This window comes from Nyctibius grandis, chromosome 7 (assembly GCF_013368605.1).
Source record: "Nyctibius grandis isolate bNycGra1 chromosome 7, bNycGra1.pri, whole genome shotgun sequence".
Classification (NCBI taxonomy): domain Eukaryota; kingdom Metazoa; phylum Chordata; class Aves; order Nyctibiiformes; family Nyctibiidae; genus Nyctibius; species Nyctibius grandis.
In genome coordinates this window covers 10,282,982-10,298,197 of record NC_090664.1, presented here as the reverse complement: position 1 = coordinate 10,298,197, position 15,216 = coordinate 10,282,982, and the positions used below count along the sequence as shown (strand labels likewise).

At 37.7% G+C, this 15,216-nt stretch overlaps 1 protein-coding gene across 4 annotated transcripts in view; it reads left to right on the top strand.

The window, feature by feature from the left end:
* The window catches only part of NEK11 (NIMA related kinase 11), a 101,528-nt gene that overhangs the window by 10,498 nt on the left and 75,814 nt on the right, over positions 1–15,216 (top strand). For all 4 annotated transcript variants that reach the window (XM_068404761.1, XM_068404760.1, XM_068404764.1 and 1 more), the window contains exon 3: positions 10,884–11,049. In XM_068404761.1, coding sequence (XP_068260862.1) covers positions 10,884–11,049 — 166 coding nt within the window. The remainder of the gene's footprint in view (positions 1–10,883; positions 11,050–15,216) is intronic.

Sequence of the window (15,216 nt, the reverse complement as noted above, 5' to 3'; positions counted from 1 at the left end):
TAACTTGGTTTGTATAAGGAAAGTAGCAGGATTGTACCAGCATTTTTACAGCAAACAGTAATATCCCTCCGGTCGCTTCTATCCCAGTCCCTGTGAGTAGTTTATCAGTTAATTATAACAGGTAATTATGGTTGTTGAAGACAAAGTCTCTTAAAGTAGAGATTTACATTCAGCAGTAGTCTTGAAGGACAGTGCTGTCACTTATAGATAATGAATGTCCTAATCAATTGTGCCAAGTGAAGCTCTGGGTTAAGTTTCACTAATTTGCAACCATGCATAGGCAAGCAGCTGCAATACACAGTAGGCAATAGGGACTTCGAGTTCATAAATATTCACAAGGTGCTTATACATCCCTGTGGTGGAAAGCACACGCTGAGAAGTGCCAAACTCCCTGGACCGCTCCTGTGTGTGGTAATTGTGGGGTGTCAGCTCAACTTCTGTGTCTGACTGGCATTGTACCATTAATCCAGACTCATGCTATGATTCCTTGGAAACTGTGCACTTAGCTGAATAATTTATCCCATGACTTTCAATTATTTATGGCTTCTTATAACAAATGAAATAAAATCTAAAGGTGAAAGAGTTTTGTAACTTACAAATATCTAAGCGACAATCAACAGATTGCTGTGTTGTCAAATCCCTGTTTTTGCTGCATGTTTGCTTCTCTGAAGGTATTCCAAGGGAATGGTCGTTTGATACTGAATTGATTAAAACAGTAACAAATGACTCCCTGCCAGTTGTCGTGTGCATGTTCATCTAATTGTGCTACTTTCCTTTTTTCTTCTCCCTGATTTAATAGTAAAAACTAGAAATTAAAACTGGAATCCATCAGATCATTTTAGATTTGTGAACAGATAGTAGTGATCTCCTTGGCAACTGAACAAAGGCGCATTTCCTGTAGGACCTTCCTGATTGCTGCTTATTTTTAAATAAGCTTTTCTTAGTGAACTGTCTTTTGCTTGGTTCAGTCAAGTGTGCCTCTGCTTCTTCATGTAAGGCTCAGGCTGCTGTGTATCAGCTGAGCTGCCATCGCTACTAAGGTGTACAGTCATTCTTGGCCCCAAATAAGAGATAATAAGGACATTGGCAGAGAGGTCTTGCAGATTTAGCTAGAGCAGTTTAGGAAGTTAGCCTTCACGAGCGTTCCATCTGAGTGGCTGAGCGTGACTTTCATATTCTGTGAGCAATGCTACGGGAGTCAAGACCTAGCTAAGTGTCAAAGTCCTTGCTGAGACCTCTGTCACAGTGGCTGATGCTCTTGTTCCTTGGTTTAAGAGTACACCTGCAAATGGAGGTTGCCAGAGAGTGAAACTGTAAATGTTTTGTTTCAGTTTTGGTAGGCAGTTGCAGCTGTGGCCACAATTGTTTCAGATAATTTCTAGTGCAGGCCAATAGTGGTTCAGAGACCAGTTTGATAACCCCAGACTCATTCAAAGCAGTTCTCACTGGAGACTATGTGGAAGGTGCTTTAGTCCCTACCTCCTGCATCCCTGTCAGTGCCCAGCTTTTCCTGCAGCCCAGCAGCTGCAGCTCCCAGCTTTCAGCACATGGAGTTCAGGAGCTGTAGACCAGCCTTGCAGTGGGAATGTGACAGTGCCGAAGTACCACACAGGTACAGAAGGCAGGAGCTACCGTCAGAGCCCGCTACAGCTCTGCGTTCCGCTCTCCAGTAGAGTTGTGCTTTTACACAACTATCACAAAGGTGTGGAAACAGACACACACGTGCATCTTCGCACAGGCATGCTCTGCTAAAACTGATATAACAACAGAATTGATCGTTACAACACACAGGAATCCAAAAAATGGACCATCTCGCACTAGAACAATTCATTTAGAGCTCAGTGTAAGAAAGTTTGGAACGTCCCTGTGCTTGATAAGTCCCCAGTGGGGGCTGCAGGATAGCCTGGCATTGGAGCACGGATGTGAGATTTTGTACTGCCCATGCTGGTGATGGATTTGGCAATTCAAAGCTACAGCCATGCTGCAGGCCTTTGCGCAAGCAATTCCTTTTGTTAAAATGTCTAGTTCCCTCATTTTCAAAAAATGTAAAACCTGATATTCTGTGGGTTCTTTGAAATCAAAGGGTGAATACTCGGAACATCTCAGGACCTCTTGTTCAGCTGGTGTAACATAGCTGCCTGTGAAAATCCTCTGTAGCTGTGTCTGATATGGTTTTTACATCTTCTCAATCATCTTTTAGAGCTTCGGTGGTGTTGTTATTGGGGTTTTTCTTTTTTTTTTTTTTTTTACCCCTCTCCTTTTAGTATACCTTTCTTTGACTAATTAGCCAACTTTTTCATTTTCAGTGGGATTTGTCCATTTGACTGGAGTGTATTCTAACTAGGTCATTATGTGAGTGGGAGGCGGAATTCTTTAAAGAAAATATTACTTGGGTTTACTCTAAATCTCATCCCCCACAGAGCTGAGCCCCTGGGAGCTCAGTGCGGCAGCCCCCGCCACGCTGTGATCTTGTGTGCAGTCAGTCAGTGGTGCTGATGGTTAAGTTCATTGTTTTTCAAAATGCTTACAAGCATTATTTTCAACATTGAGGAGAGAATTGTGCTTAAAACATTGTTGGTAAATTACTGGTTCTTTGAGGTGCATGGCAGAGACAGAATTTAATGATTTTGCAATTAAGCAAATGCCTTCAGATCACTTATCTTATTCATTTTGTTAAAACTGATGTTTAGTTTTTATGCATTTATAAGCTAGCTTTAGTAAGAAAATGGAGAGGTACAGCATTACTACTTTAGGTCAAACTGTGACCACCTGCCTCAAGGATGCAGTATGTTTTTGCAATATTTGAATATGCCTTTGAATATGCCTGTCTGTTGTATCTTGTTGCGGTTTACCCTTGTTGGCAAGGTGTTTTCTCTTAAGTCTGCATCAAGGATATCGGAGTTTTTTCCATGCAGAACGAGCCTTCTGGCTCTTTGTTGCATTCAGTACATTGTAATGAGGAAACTGCTGCAGTGAGTGGAATAAATTCTGCATTTGCTGGACAGTCAGTGTATTTTTTCTCCTTTTTTTTTCTGGGTTTTTTTTTTGGTTGTGCTTATGTGACACGTTAGTAAATGTAATTCCTAGTTCACCATTTCTCTTACATGCACGGTGTGCCCTTCATGTGTTCTAAAATAAGTTTTCAGTGTTGCTGGGTAATTGCTTCATTTTTGAATTGCACATGTTTCACTGATTTCTAAGACCACAGTATCATACACAGGAGGGCTAGAAAGTAATACAAGATTTTTATCTAACAATAGATGTTATACACAATTAATTTCCTCGGCATTGCTTGATTCCCTTTGCTTCTGATTGTAGACTATTTAGTAATATGCTTTTGTAAAGCTATAAACTGTCCTTTATCTCTCCCCGCCCCCCCCCCCCTTTTTTTTTGTACCATAGATAATTGAATGCATATCAGAAATAAACATTGAAGGAGATGCCTGCTGGAAAGAGACATGTAGGAAGAGTGAGTTTTCTTATTAAAGTTGCAGCAATTAGTATTTAAATTACTTTTGGGAATTAGTTCCACTGAAGGGACAATACTGTTGACATAAATATCCTTGCAACATTGAAAGGAACATAATTCTGCTTACAAATATATTTACATTCAGGAAAGAAACGATTAAATTTTACAGGAGGAAATGTTCTTGTTGAATGTCTATGGAATGCATTCTTATAACGATTATTAGTGTGTCTGGTTTTCCTTCGCAACTCCTGTTCTTCAAAATTGTTTGTTTTCTGTAAACTGATTCATACCGATCAGGTGATATGAGCGTCTTCCTTCAAAATTTCTAATTGAAACTAATTTCAACTTTTAAACTAATTCCTATACAGGCACAATTCTTTTTGGCAGATGCTGTAGCCCAAGGCTGGAAGTTGAAGAAATGTAACATGGCAATTGTGAGATTTTTAATCATATTATAATGCTTAAAAACAAAATGCTGTATCCAAGCTTTAGTTCTCTAACAGTATCTCCTTTTTCTGAAAGGGAACATTAATTAGCGGAGAGCAGTTAATAGTGAAATGTATCGAGTATGTGTAATGATATCACGATGGAGAAATGCCTGGTTTAGATGATTTGATGTTTGATGGAATTAAGTCTTCAAAGATACAGAGAATAAACAAATTATGTAGTCCTTGTCATATTTCTCTCTCAAATTCCATTTAGGTTAGTGGCAGCATGACATCTAATTACATTCTTAAACAAGACTAGGCTGTAGAAAAAAAGGGTGAATGAACAGCAGATGGAGATAATGCAACATGTAGAGATGAAGTATTGCTAAAAAAAAAAGTACATTGACAGGTATTTAGTCTGTACCTCATAATAATTTTTAATAGTTTTCCTGAGTAGGCACAAATTTCTTCAGTTCAGTCAATTAGTATTTGATTTAGAACTGAAACATATTAATAGATTATAAATGTAATTACATTTTATTTTTTCATTCCAGTCAACGAAAAAAATCTAGGTTTCAAAAATGTGGCTTTAGAGGAAAATTCTTCCTTTATTAATCTATCTCCACTTTTATTTTATAGTTTTAATCAGTGTAGATGACAACCCAAAATGTCCCAAAGCATTACTCAAAATAAATATATTTGAATATCTAAATAAATAATGTTTATGTCTGCTTTTGTGCAGGAGTAATATGACTTGTTCGGTTCTGTGGAGGATAACACAAGTACTCTGCTTTGCTTTATAATTATTGGTTGACCAAAAATACACATATGGTTGACCCAAAATAATTTGAAGTATGCCCCTTTGTATACATGAGATTTTGCTCAGTGCAGAAGAAAACGATTCCTTGCAGAAGAAAAGCTATATTCCTTGAAGCTAATGTATTTCAACAGTGTTCTCTTTCTTGATCTTGTCCCGGAAAAATATATTCTCATTTCTTTGGGATACTAATTAGGAACTGGTAATTTTCAAATAACCATAAACTGTTTACATCATGAGCTGAACTGTTCAGTGTTAGTGCATTTGTTAGAGCATTTGAAAATGAGGCATCTTGAAAAATGCTTGTAGGTGCTATAATTGTGACATGCTGATGGAAATGAAAAGTGAGTCATCCATTTCACTTGTAAATTTATGAAATCTCAGCACCATTCAAAGATTTTTAAGCACTGTTAAATTCTTTAAAGTGCTTATTCAGAAAATGAAATTATATTTAATCCATCTGTGGATATTACAGTGCTCATATAGCGATTGAATTCTTAGTGGCTAACTCAGGGATTAGTTCTTAATGTTTATGAATGTTTGTGAACAGCATGAATAGGCTATTTTTGAGGATAGTAAAAAACAGTCATTGACGACTGTTATGGCTTTACTAATAAATCAATAGTGTCCATGAGGATGACAAAAGAAGTCCAGGATTTGATTTAAAGAGTTGTGCAGCAATACTTAGGTTTGAAATGAGTTTATGGTTTGAGTAATAAATCAGTAATGGCCATGGGAATGATAAAAGGAGCCCAACATTTGATTTAAGAAGTTGTGTAGGCTTGAAATGTTTTGGCTAATGAGTAAACATATATATGTAAGTAGGAATAGCAAACAAGCACTCATTGTTTTTCATTGGAAGTGTGGTAATCTTGATTTTCCCACAGAAATCAAGTGCTCTTAATTTACTGAGAGTGTTTCTTTCCTTAACTAAAACCAAGCATACGTTCTAGGTAGGACTGATGTGTGTGTGCGCTGACTTTTTGCATTTCATATTCTCACCAGCTCCTTCTTTCCCTAACAGATAGATGAACATCTTTAAATTATCTGAGCATGCAGATACTGGTGCTCCATATACAATGGATAAAATGTAAAGAATGATTATTTGAATTTTTGATACTAAGCTTGTAAACTGCAGGAAAGCCAGTCACTGACACCAGGCAGAGAAATCTGGTAAGATTATTAGTTAAGAGGATAGCTGTATGTATGATGGGTAAGAATAAGACGAAAATTACAATGGAACTAGAAGATCAACCTAAGTGAGGGAATAGATTCCAGGCACTAGCGTGCCATATAAAATCAGTCAAGTATCTTAACTGCAAATAAAAGGTGGATGTACAAAAGTGCAAATGTGAGAGGTCTGAAAGGAAACATGAGGGAACTGTAATGCCTGACAGTGGGCAAATAACTTTACATGAGGAGTACCTCATGTGCACAGTGGAATGTCAAATCAAAGGGATCCTGTAATATCCGGATATAAACTGTACGGTAAGGACAGTTTAAGTTTGGGATATGCAGGACTGTGTATCAAAAAATAGATTCTAGTAATATATTTTCAGTGTGGAAGTTATCAACAGAAATCTAAAATAATGATTTTAGAACTATGCTGTCAGCTGTAGCATGCAAATCTTATCAACTGTGCGATATTCTAGAAAGCAACTGACTGTGAGAAGCAGTAATGACGGGTGACTTCATCTTGTTTGTATGCAGATGGTGTCCTTGTTACTGAATTTCCCAAACAGTTTTAATACGGTGGAAGCTGTTGTGCAGACGGGACTTGAGCGTGAGGGTTGTTGCCTCTTCTTCATTTTGGTCCCCATTTGTAGTACCATACTTTCTCTGTTTGCCGTTTGATAAATAGAATTTAAGACATCAATAATTAGACAGGCACCCCTTTATTGTTATTGTTTACAACAAATTTCAGATCCAATTGCAGAGTCAGTACAAGGTGATACATTTTTACAGAACTGCATCTGGTCCTTGTACTGAGGAGTTACCAGGGTGAGGAGGTAGTCCTACAAAGGTCAGAGTAGATAGAAATACAATATGCAGTTATGGGTTATGCCACAACTCTCCATATTGACGACTCGGAAATATAAACTATATGCAATAATAAGTTGACAGCTTTTGCACACTGGTTACCTGCTAGCAGGTCTTGCTCATCTCAGGCTGCAATTAAATGAACAACTGCCTGTGTAAAATGAAGTTTCTGTTTAATTAAAACCTTCAAATTTTGATCGTATGTTCCTACAGCACACCTTCTCTGTGGTATTTTATTAGACCTATTTATTCTTGACATTGAGAGTTATGTTTTTATTTCTTTTACTTCATTATCAACAAGCAAGTGTACCTAGTCAATAATTCATGTTGCAGTTTACTCCCTAAACGGAGTGCGTTTTGAGAAAGGCTGTCTTCTTTTAATACATCTGATCCAATAAACCAAATTATATAATAATAAAGTATGTCATCAATGTAAATAAATACCAGATGGGTTGTAAAACATTTAGTTTTAGATCAGTGCAAATAGACTGAGATAAACACTGCTGTGGCATATTGTCAGTCACTAGTAAAGCTCCAAAAGGCATTCCCACTGGGTGTCTGTATCCTGGAGGATTCCACCTTTGCGCTTGTTTTTCTCTTGTTTTAAGTCTTGCTCTATTTATCACCATTTGCTCCACATTACTGCGCTTTCAGACATGGTGTGCTGGCCTGGCTGCGTTTCAAAGTGTGACAAAGCAAGCCAGCAAGGTTTTGCTGATGAAAGCCAGAAGGTGTTCCCGGGGATGGTCTGTGAGTGTGTCGAGGCACGGGCACTGCGGAGGTAGGGCAGCTGCTTTCTGTATTGTGGTGAGTGGGCTTCTCTCTCATGTTATTTTCCCAACCTGGGGGGATGGATGCTGTTACCTGTACCAGACCCAGCTTCCTCCAGGATGGGTGTAAATAGTGACAGCCAGTGCTTTTTACTCTTAAGATGCAAATACATTGACTACAAGACTTCCAGTTGTGGTCAGTTCAAGATCAAGTTTGAAGTATCTTTGCGCTATTAAATTGCAAGGCTATGGGTTTTTTTCCACACAGTTAAAATCTTTTGTTCTGTATTTAAGTTTAAGATATCTGCTAGCACTTCTGTAACAAAGTTTTCTAGTTGTGCCTTCACTGATGTTTTGTCTTATCTTTAGGGACATGATTTAGAGGTGGACTTGGCAGTGTTAGGTTTGTGGTTGGACTTGATGATCTTAAAGGTCTTTTCCAACCAAAATGATTCTATGAATCTATGATCTGCTTATGTGTCTGTATTCTAAATTCAGTGGAATTTATAGTAATAAATAAATTAGTACATCTCTTAGCTTTATGTCAAAAGGGGTAGTTTTAAGTATTGTATTTGAAGGGCATCCACATTTTAGTGGTTTTACCTGGTTTTCTGTATGTGCCACCTAAATCTATGATTTCTTAGTTCATGCAAATACTTTTGGCCCTTTTAAATCCTGCTTAATACTTGAGCCTAAGTGGCAGAAAATATAAGGGCAGGTTTTAAGAAAAAACTTGACTTTCAGATGGACCTGTATACTCCAGATGGAGTCTTGACAAAATCTTCACAGGAGAGTCTATTATTCCCAATATCCATAATAAACATTCATGTCACATGCTTCAAAAGTTTTATTTAAAATACTTTGTGTTATCTAACTGTGTGTTTCTAAACTGTTCAATGTTCAGCAGACGATACACAAGTACAATGGCTGAATTATGAGCAGTGATAACTTTTTATTATAAGCCAACCTTAAAATGCAGGTTGGAACGTATAAAAAGAAACACTGGGCTCTCTTGGTAGAGGGGAAATGCAGTCAGGGTTGTTTAGCTAAGAAAAGTTTGTTGTTTCTTATGATTACTAACCTTTTTTTCTTTTTGATAGGCAGAAAGACTATCAGCTTACGGATCTATCAGCCTATTTGAAATCATTTTGGGGTGCCAAATTTGAGTTATCTTAGGAATCCTGTATATCACAGAAAGTGCCCATTTTAGCTACCTGTTAGGGTAGAAGGTACTTGTGTAAATACTGAAATGGGGTAGAGTAAATTTAAGCACTCTTTAAGTGCTTTATATAATGAAAAGTATAGTTAATTTACATAGATGAAATTCTGACTGAAGACTTTTAGCTTCATTGTTTTTTTTCTAAGGTTAGCAGGAAAGAGCCACTTTAGATCTGGAGGCTATTCTTCATTTTCTCTGTAAGACTTCTGAGACCCTGACATAACTTCTTTGTCAATACTTAATCAATGTAGAGTTTTTTAAATATCTAATTTTTAGCACATTTACTAAAGTAGATATCAAAAGCTTTGCAGAAAGTATAAAGTAGGTTTGTTGTCTTAATCTCAGTAATGTCAAACCTTGTCTACATATGGAAGCAGTACACACATACCAGTGGCCTGCAGATATGCTTGATCTCGATTGCACCACAAACATTTTCTTTCTAGATGCAAATGACTTCCACTTCTGGGTATGAATCAACATTGTGTTGCAGAAAACCAATACCTTATTTACAAAAGTACATTTTCCCGATTTGTTCTTCTGGGAATGAATTTTAATAAGAAAAACACGCGTCTTGTTGTCTGACAGCTGATGACAGCATCAAAATCACTGAGTGACTAAGATGACAAGCTATCCCTACACGTCAACACATCAGGCTTTAATTGCTGTCTTGGGTATTCAAGAAACTTGTATTAAGTGGTATTTAACAAGGACTCATTCTGTTTGTCAGTTCTGTGACACGATCTATATGAAAGAAGGAATAATGTCCCCATGTCGACTGAAGATGAGAAGATTGCAGTAGGTATTACCTGTCTTCATGGTATGAAGCTTGTCTGCAGAGATGCAGACAAATCAAATGGTATGTTTTTTTTCCTCACACTGCCAGATGGGGATTAGGCAAGTTTATGTAAAAATTCATGCATTGTTAGTCAGAAACTGATGGTTGAGATTTAAGAATAAATTTTCTTATGAAGAAATACAGCTTTTTTTCCTTAGATCAAGTGAATTACTGTGGTTTTATCGCTGTCATGTTTAGCTACTGTGACTTTACAACCATGCAGTATTGAATGGGAAATTACTAAAAGCACTGTAAAGACATCCCTTCAGTGTGGAACTTACTTTCCATGTATTAAAAAGTTACTGGAAATTCATTACTTTGTTTCAGTAAAATACCATGATATTCTCTAATAGTCTCAAACGGCTCCTTCAGACGTAGACCAATGATCCATTCTTCAGCGGCTGGTAAAGTAGATGGTAATGGCATGCCTTTGTGTGATGTGTGCCTTGTTTAAACATCAGGAAGATCCCAGCAAAATATGCTTCCTCGTAGTGCCCTGCACTAAGGGTTTTTTCCAGGACAAGTTGACAGTAAACTCCCCAACTCCAGATACCATATAGAGCTAAGTCTGAACCACAGTTTCTCCTATGGCATGTACACATGTTGAAGTTGAAGAGTATGAAAAATCCCTTTAGTTTTTTCAGCTTTAGGGGGTTTAGGGCCTCCCAAAACAAATGTTAAACACTGAAATTTATAGTTATTTGAAACAGTAGAATTAGGTTTTGGTCACAAATCCAGATTTGCGTTTTCTGCTTAGGTGTTCAGGTGAAGGGCAGGCTGATCTTTAGAAAAAAAATAGGTGACCTGATTTTATCACCAGAACAACAGTCACAGAAATACTATCCTCTGATTTTTCTCCTGCCTCCATGGAGAGACTTTGGCAGAAGCAGCAAAACCAAACCGTTTCTTGCTACTCCTTATTTCATGTATGAATCTTCAGCATATGTTCTGAGTGGGTTTGAAATCACTTAGATTTGATTTTGTTATTTATGTTTGCTATTATGCACTAATCCATAGCACTGAAAACATGTCATGAAGAAAAAAGTGTAGTAGGGAGTTAGTGGGAAAAATACTTCAAAATTGTATTTTTAAAATGTTGCTTAATTGCTATGGTAACTAGCATATTTATTTGCATTTTAATGCATTCTCTTTGTTTACCCATATTTGCCTCATCATTTCATGTTGCCAAATACTTGGTTAATGTTATTATTTTGCATTTAAAGAAATTATGATGGATTTTTAAGCATTATGTGATTTTCTGGTTTTCTACTTTTATTAATATAAAGATTTCTTGTTTTCCTCTAGAAAGGTTCTAAAGGAAATATCTGTTGGAGACCTAAAGCCTAATGAAACAGTTAAAGCAAATCTGGAAGCACAACTACTCTCCAAATTAGACCATCCAGCCATTGTCAAATTTTATGCAAGCTTTGCGGAGCGAGATAGTTTCTGCATTATCACTGAATACTGCGAGGTGAGACATGTAGATTACTTAGAAGAACTTTGACAGAATGCGTGCATTAAAATAGGGTCTTAAAAGAAACCTAGTCCAGTTTTCTTTAATGTTTTAGTTTGAATTTTACTTATTTCTTACTTGTGGCATTACCTGCTATTTGTTAGGCATCATCCTGGTTTTGGCTAGGACAGAGTTAATTTTCTTCCTAGTAGCTGGTACAGTACTGTGTTTTGGATTTAGTATGAGAATAATGTTGATAACACACTGATGTTTTAGTTGTTGCTAAGTAGTGCTTGTCCTAAGTCAAGGACTTTTCAGCTTCCCATGCTTTGCCAGCGAGGAGGTGCACAAGAAGCTGGGAGGGAGCATGGCCAGGACAGTTGACCCAAACTAGCCAAAGGGATATTCCATACCGTATGATGTTATATGCTCAGTATATAAACTGGGAGAAGTTGGCTGGGGAAATTGATGGCTGTTCAGGGACTGGCTGGGCATTGGTCAGCGAGTTGTGAGCAATTGCGTTGCGCTTCACTTGTCTTCCTTGGGTTTTATTTCTCTCTCTTTTTGTTATCTTCCTTTTCATACAATTTTTTTTTTTTTTAATTTCAATTATTAAACTGTTCTTATCTCAACCCATGGGTTTTACTTTTTTTTTTTAATTCTCCTCCCCATCCTACCAGGGGGGAGGAGGAGTGAGTGAGCAGCTGTGTGGTGCTTAGTTGCTAGCTGGGATTAAACCACTTGTTTCAAATAAGCAGTGTTACCTGCTCACGTGAGACTCATAGCTCATAGACAAACAAAGTAGAGAAGAGGTAGTTTAAAACACAAGTTAATTTCATTCACTATAATCAGTATTACAAGAAAGACTTAAATGCAGACACATTACCAGATCTCTGGGTGAACTCAAAAGTTTTACCACATATGTACTACTGGTAGGTAAGAAAGGATGAAACTGGGAGTACAGGGCATGGTATGAAATCTGATGTAAATGAGGAAGAGAAAGTTCTCTTGTGATTTGGTAGTGATTACAAGAAGCTTAGGCCTGATCATATGGATGATGGGTTTGGTAGCAGCATTGACTTTATGGAGAATAGTGTGAGTCAAAGACCAGAGTGTAGAGGATACAACAGATATTAAAGCAGGATATACTGCAGTATAATTACTAGGTTTTTTGACTCCAGCATTTGGTTTAAAAATGTATTGCTGAAATCTGTCTTAAGGCTTTAAAATAAGAATTTAAACATATTTAGGCCAGCTTTTAAAGAGTTTATATAAAACAAGTGCCTACTTTATATTAAATATTAGATGTGCTGTTTTAAAAAAATGTAATCTGTTATACATACAGTGATCTTTTCATGAAACTGTGAAGCAGACTTTTCAGTTGTGCTCTGCTACACATTTGAAATGCTTTGGAAGCTAATGACCCTGGACTACTGGGTTACCTGTCCACCAATCCAACTTGTATTAGCTAATCACATTTCTTCAAGCATTCAGCTTTGATGTGAGTAATTAAAGAAGTGTTATTCCTGCCAGTCATTGCTTCCTTAGAAGCTTTCTTTGATGACAGATAAATGCCTATTTATTGCTGGTAAAAATTAAATCTGAAATGTTCAATTCAGTTATGCAGTCTGAGTATTTGTTCACATATTATTTTAACACTCATGCAGAAGCTCTTTGCATCATTCCTTAAATGTCTGACAGCTGGGGCTTGACGGAAATTTGATATTGCCAACTTTCTGTGGAAATCCAGAGCTCAGAACTGAAGGATTATTCCAACTGCCCAGATATCCCCATGCACTAAGATTCATTTTCTGTCTGCCAGTGGTAGAAAGTGGCCCAACACCAGATCAGTTAAACCTATAGGAATAAAGGAGCCTCTTTCAGCACCATTGTAGAGCTGGACTAGTGGCTTTGGTCCACTGCCTTTTTTTTTTTTTTTTTTTTTTTAAATCTGGAATAAAGTTATAGGTGAATAAAAAAGAGCATGATAGCAATCACCATAGTAATCACATGCTGCTGTGATTACTTCTTGGAAATTTTTTTATTCAGTCAATGTAAACTACCGTGCATGAAAACATTTTGGTGTGGAGTTACCCTAGGATCTGGGAGTCATATACTCAAACCCAGGAGAATGTATTAGAGCAAGGAAAATGGAGGAGGAGGAAATGGATGCGTTGGCTACGCAGCTGCCTCTCTTCAGTTTTGAGTCTGCTAGGTCAGGCCAGAATGACAGTGGGTCCACTAGGATTCGCTTCTGACTTTTTCCAAAAGGTCACACTATGTACTAGCATTGCATTTAAGCAATTACGATGTATTTAATCGAATGTTCAGACAAGGAAAGAACAAAGCAAGGTTTTGCATAGTGCTATAAGGTTTCTTTTCTATTTTAGTGGGAGTATTTCCTGAAGGTATACTTTTGCATTTACTTATCTATAACCTGCCTTTGTGTGTGGTGGGATTTGGATCTTTTTACCTGAAAGACGCCTGTTTAAATCACACATTAATTGAGAATGAGAAAAGTGTGTTGCTACCTGATCCTTGTTTGGAAATCTAGTTCATTCAGTTTCTCATGCATAGAATAATTACCAGATTGGCAGTAATTGGTACTCTTGGGCAGACTCAAAACAAAGAAGAAACATTAAGTTGGCATGGAAAGAGAACTGCCCTCTGAGCCTTGTTGTGTTTTCTCCGAAGTACTGTGACTTATTCATTAGCCACAGTACTTTGTTCATTCTTGCTTGAGTAGCATAGAGTGAGCCTCCAATGCAGCTGCCCCATGCTTTACCTGTCCTGTGAACAAAAAGAGAACATTGGTCTCCATTGCTCAGCTCAGTGTCTTTTATTATAACTGAATTGACTCAAAATTGTAGAAAAGAAGTGTATGTGTTCTGTTTTGGTCTTCTTGTTGAGCTGCTTTGTCAGTTTTCCCAAATCAAAATCTTACAGGCAATATAAACATCGTCAGATAAGTCAGATTTCGAACAAAAATGCCTTCATGAACCTTGGGTTTCATTTTGTAACATAAATTGGACTTCAATAAAAAACAGTTTTTACGAACAGTTGCTTTAAAAGTTGCATCATTTTAATACATCATTAACCGGAACTAGTTGTACTTTCTCCCAAGCAATTAGTTCTGTCTCTTCATTGTGGTCTCAGCTGTGATATGAGTGTACACATACTGAGGAAACCTGAGCAAAAGGAATAACTAAAGCAATCAGTGTCTATTCACTTTATCAGCTCTAGATGCTAAGCTTTTTCAAATAAGTTACTGGTATATTTGATACTCTTGACATTTAAGTAGAAACTGCAGCTTGGAAACTCCCTGTATACTTAATTTGTTAAATTCTTCATCAACTTCATTATACTGACCTTCCAAAATGCAAAATTGGATTAACAAACTTCTTCAGCGTTTCATGGCAGCAGAATTTCAGCAAATCTTTTATGGTGCATTTTCGTTTTCCTTTTTTAGACACAAAATCAAGGTTAAATTAATTGTAGGACATTGAGACCAATCTTCTCTGCTTGAAGGTAAAAATCCATACTGTTACTTGAGGGCACACGCAGTACTTTATTCAGCTGGTTTTGTTCTCCTTAGACCTTTTGCAGGAAATGTCCCTCAACTTAAGAGACAACCCACCAGCCTAACTCTGCAGGTCCTGCACTTCTTTTCTTTGCGCTTTTCATGGCAATGTGTGATAGAGGACACATTGGGACAGGGAGAAACAGTAACTGGAGCGTGCTGCACTTCATCTCTCCTCACCTGGGTAGTACATAGTCCCTTGTGGCCAGTAGCCAGCTGACACATGTTTGAACAGTCCCTGAGTCTTGGGCTGTCGCTGCAGTTGGCTCTGGACGGTCTGGGGCAGCCGTCTGGAATAGGTGACTCATTATTTTTGAGGTGTGTGAGTAGGCTCAGACACAGCCCATCTGGTTGCCATGCAGCAGAGTACCCAGCAACACTTTTTCCTTTCCTTCCTCTTGCTTCTGCTGCAAGCAACCAGGGGAAAGCTGTTGAACATTTGGAGTTGCAAAGGGGAAGCAGCTGCTGAGAGCTCCAGGTTCCCAGAAGAGCTTCTCTCTGGGCTGCAGCAGGGAGGCAGATGGAGAGCTGAAGCCATATTCCCTTCCCTAGTGAATGAGATGATTCAGACATTTCAATTAAACAATTGCAGGACATTGTCAGGG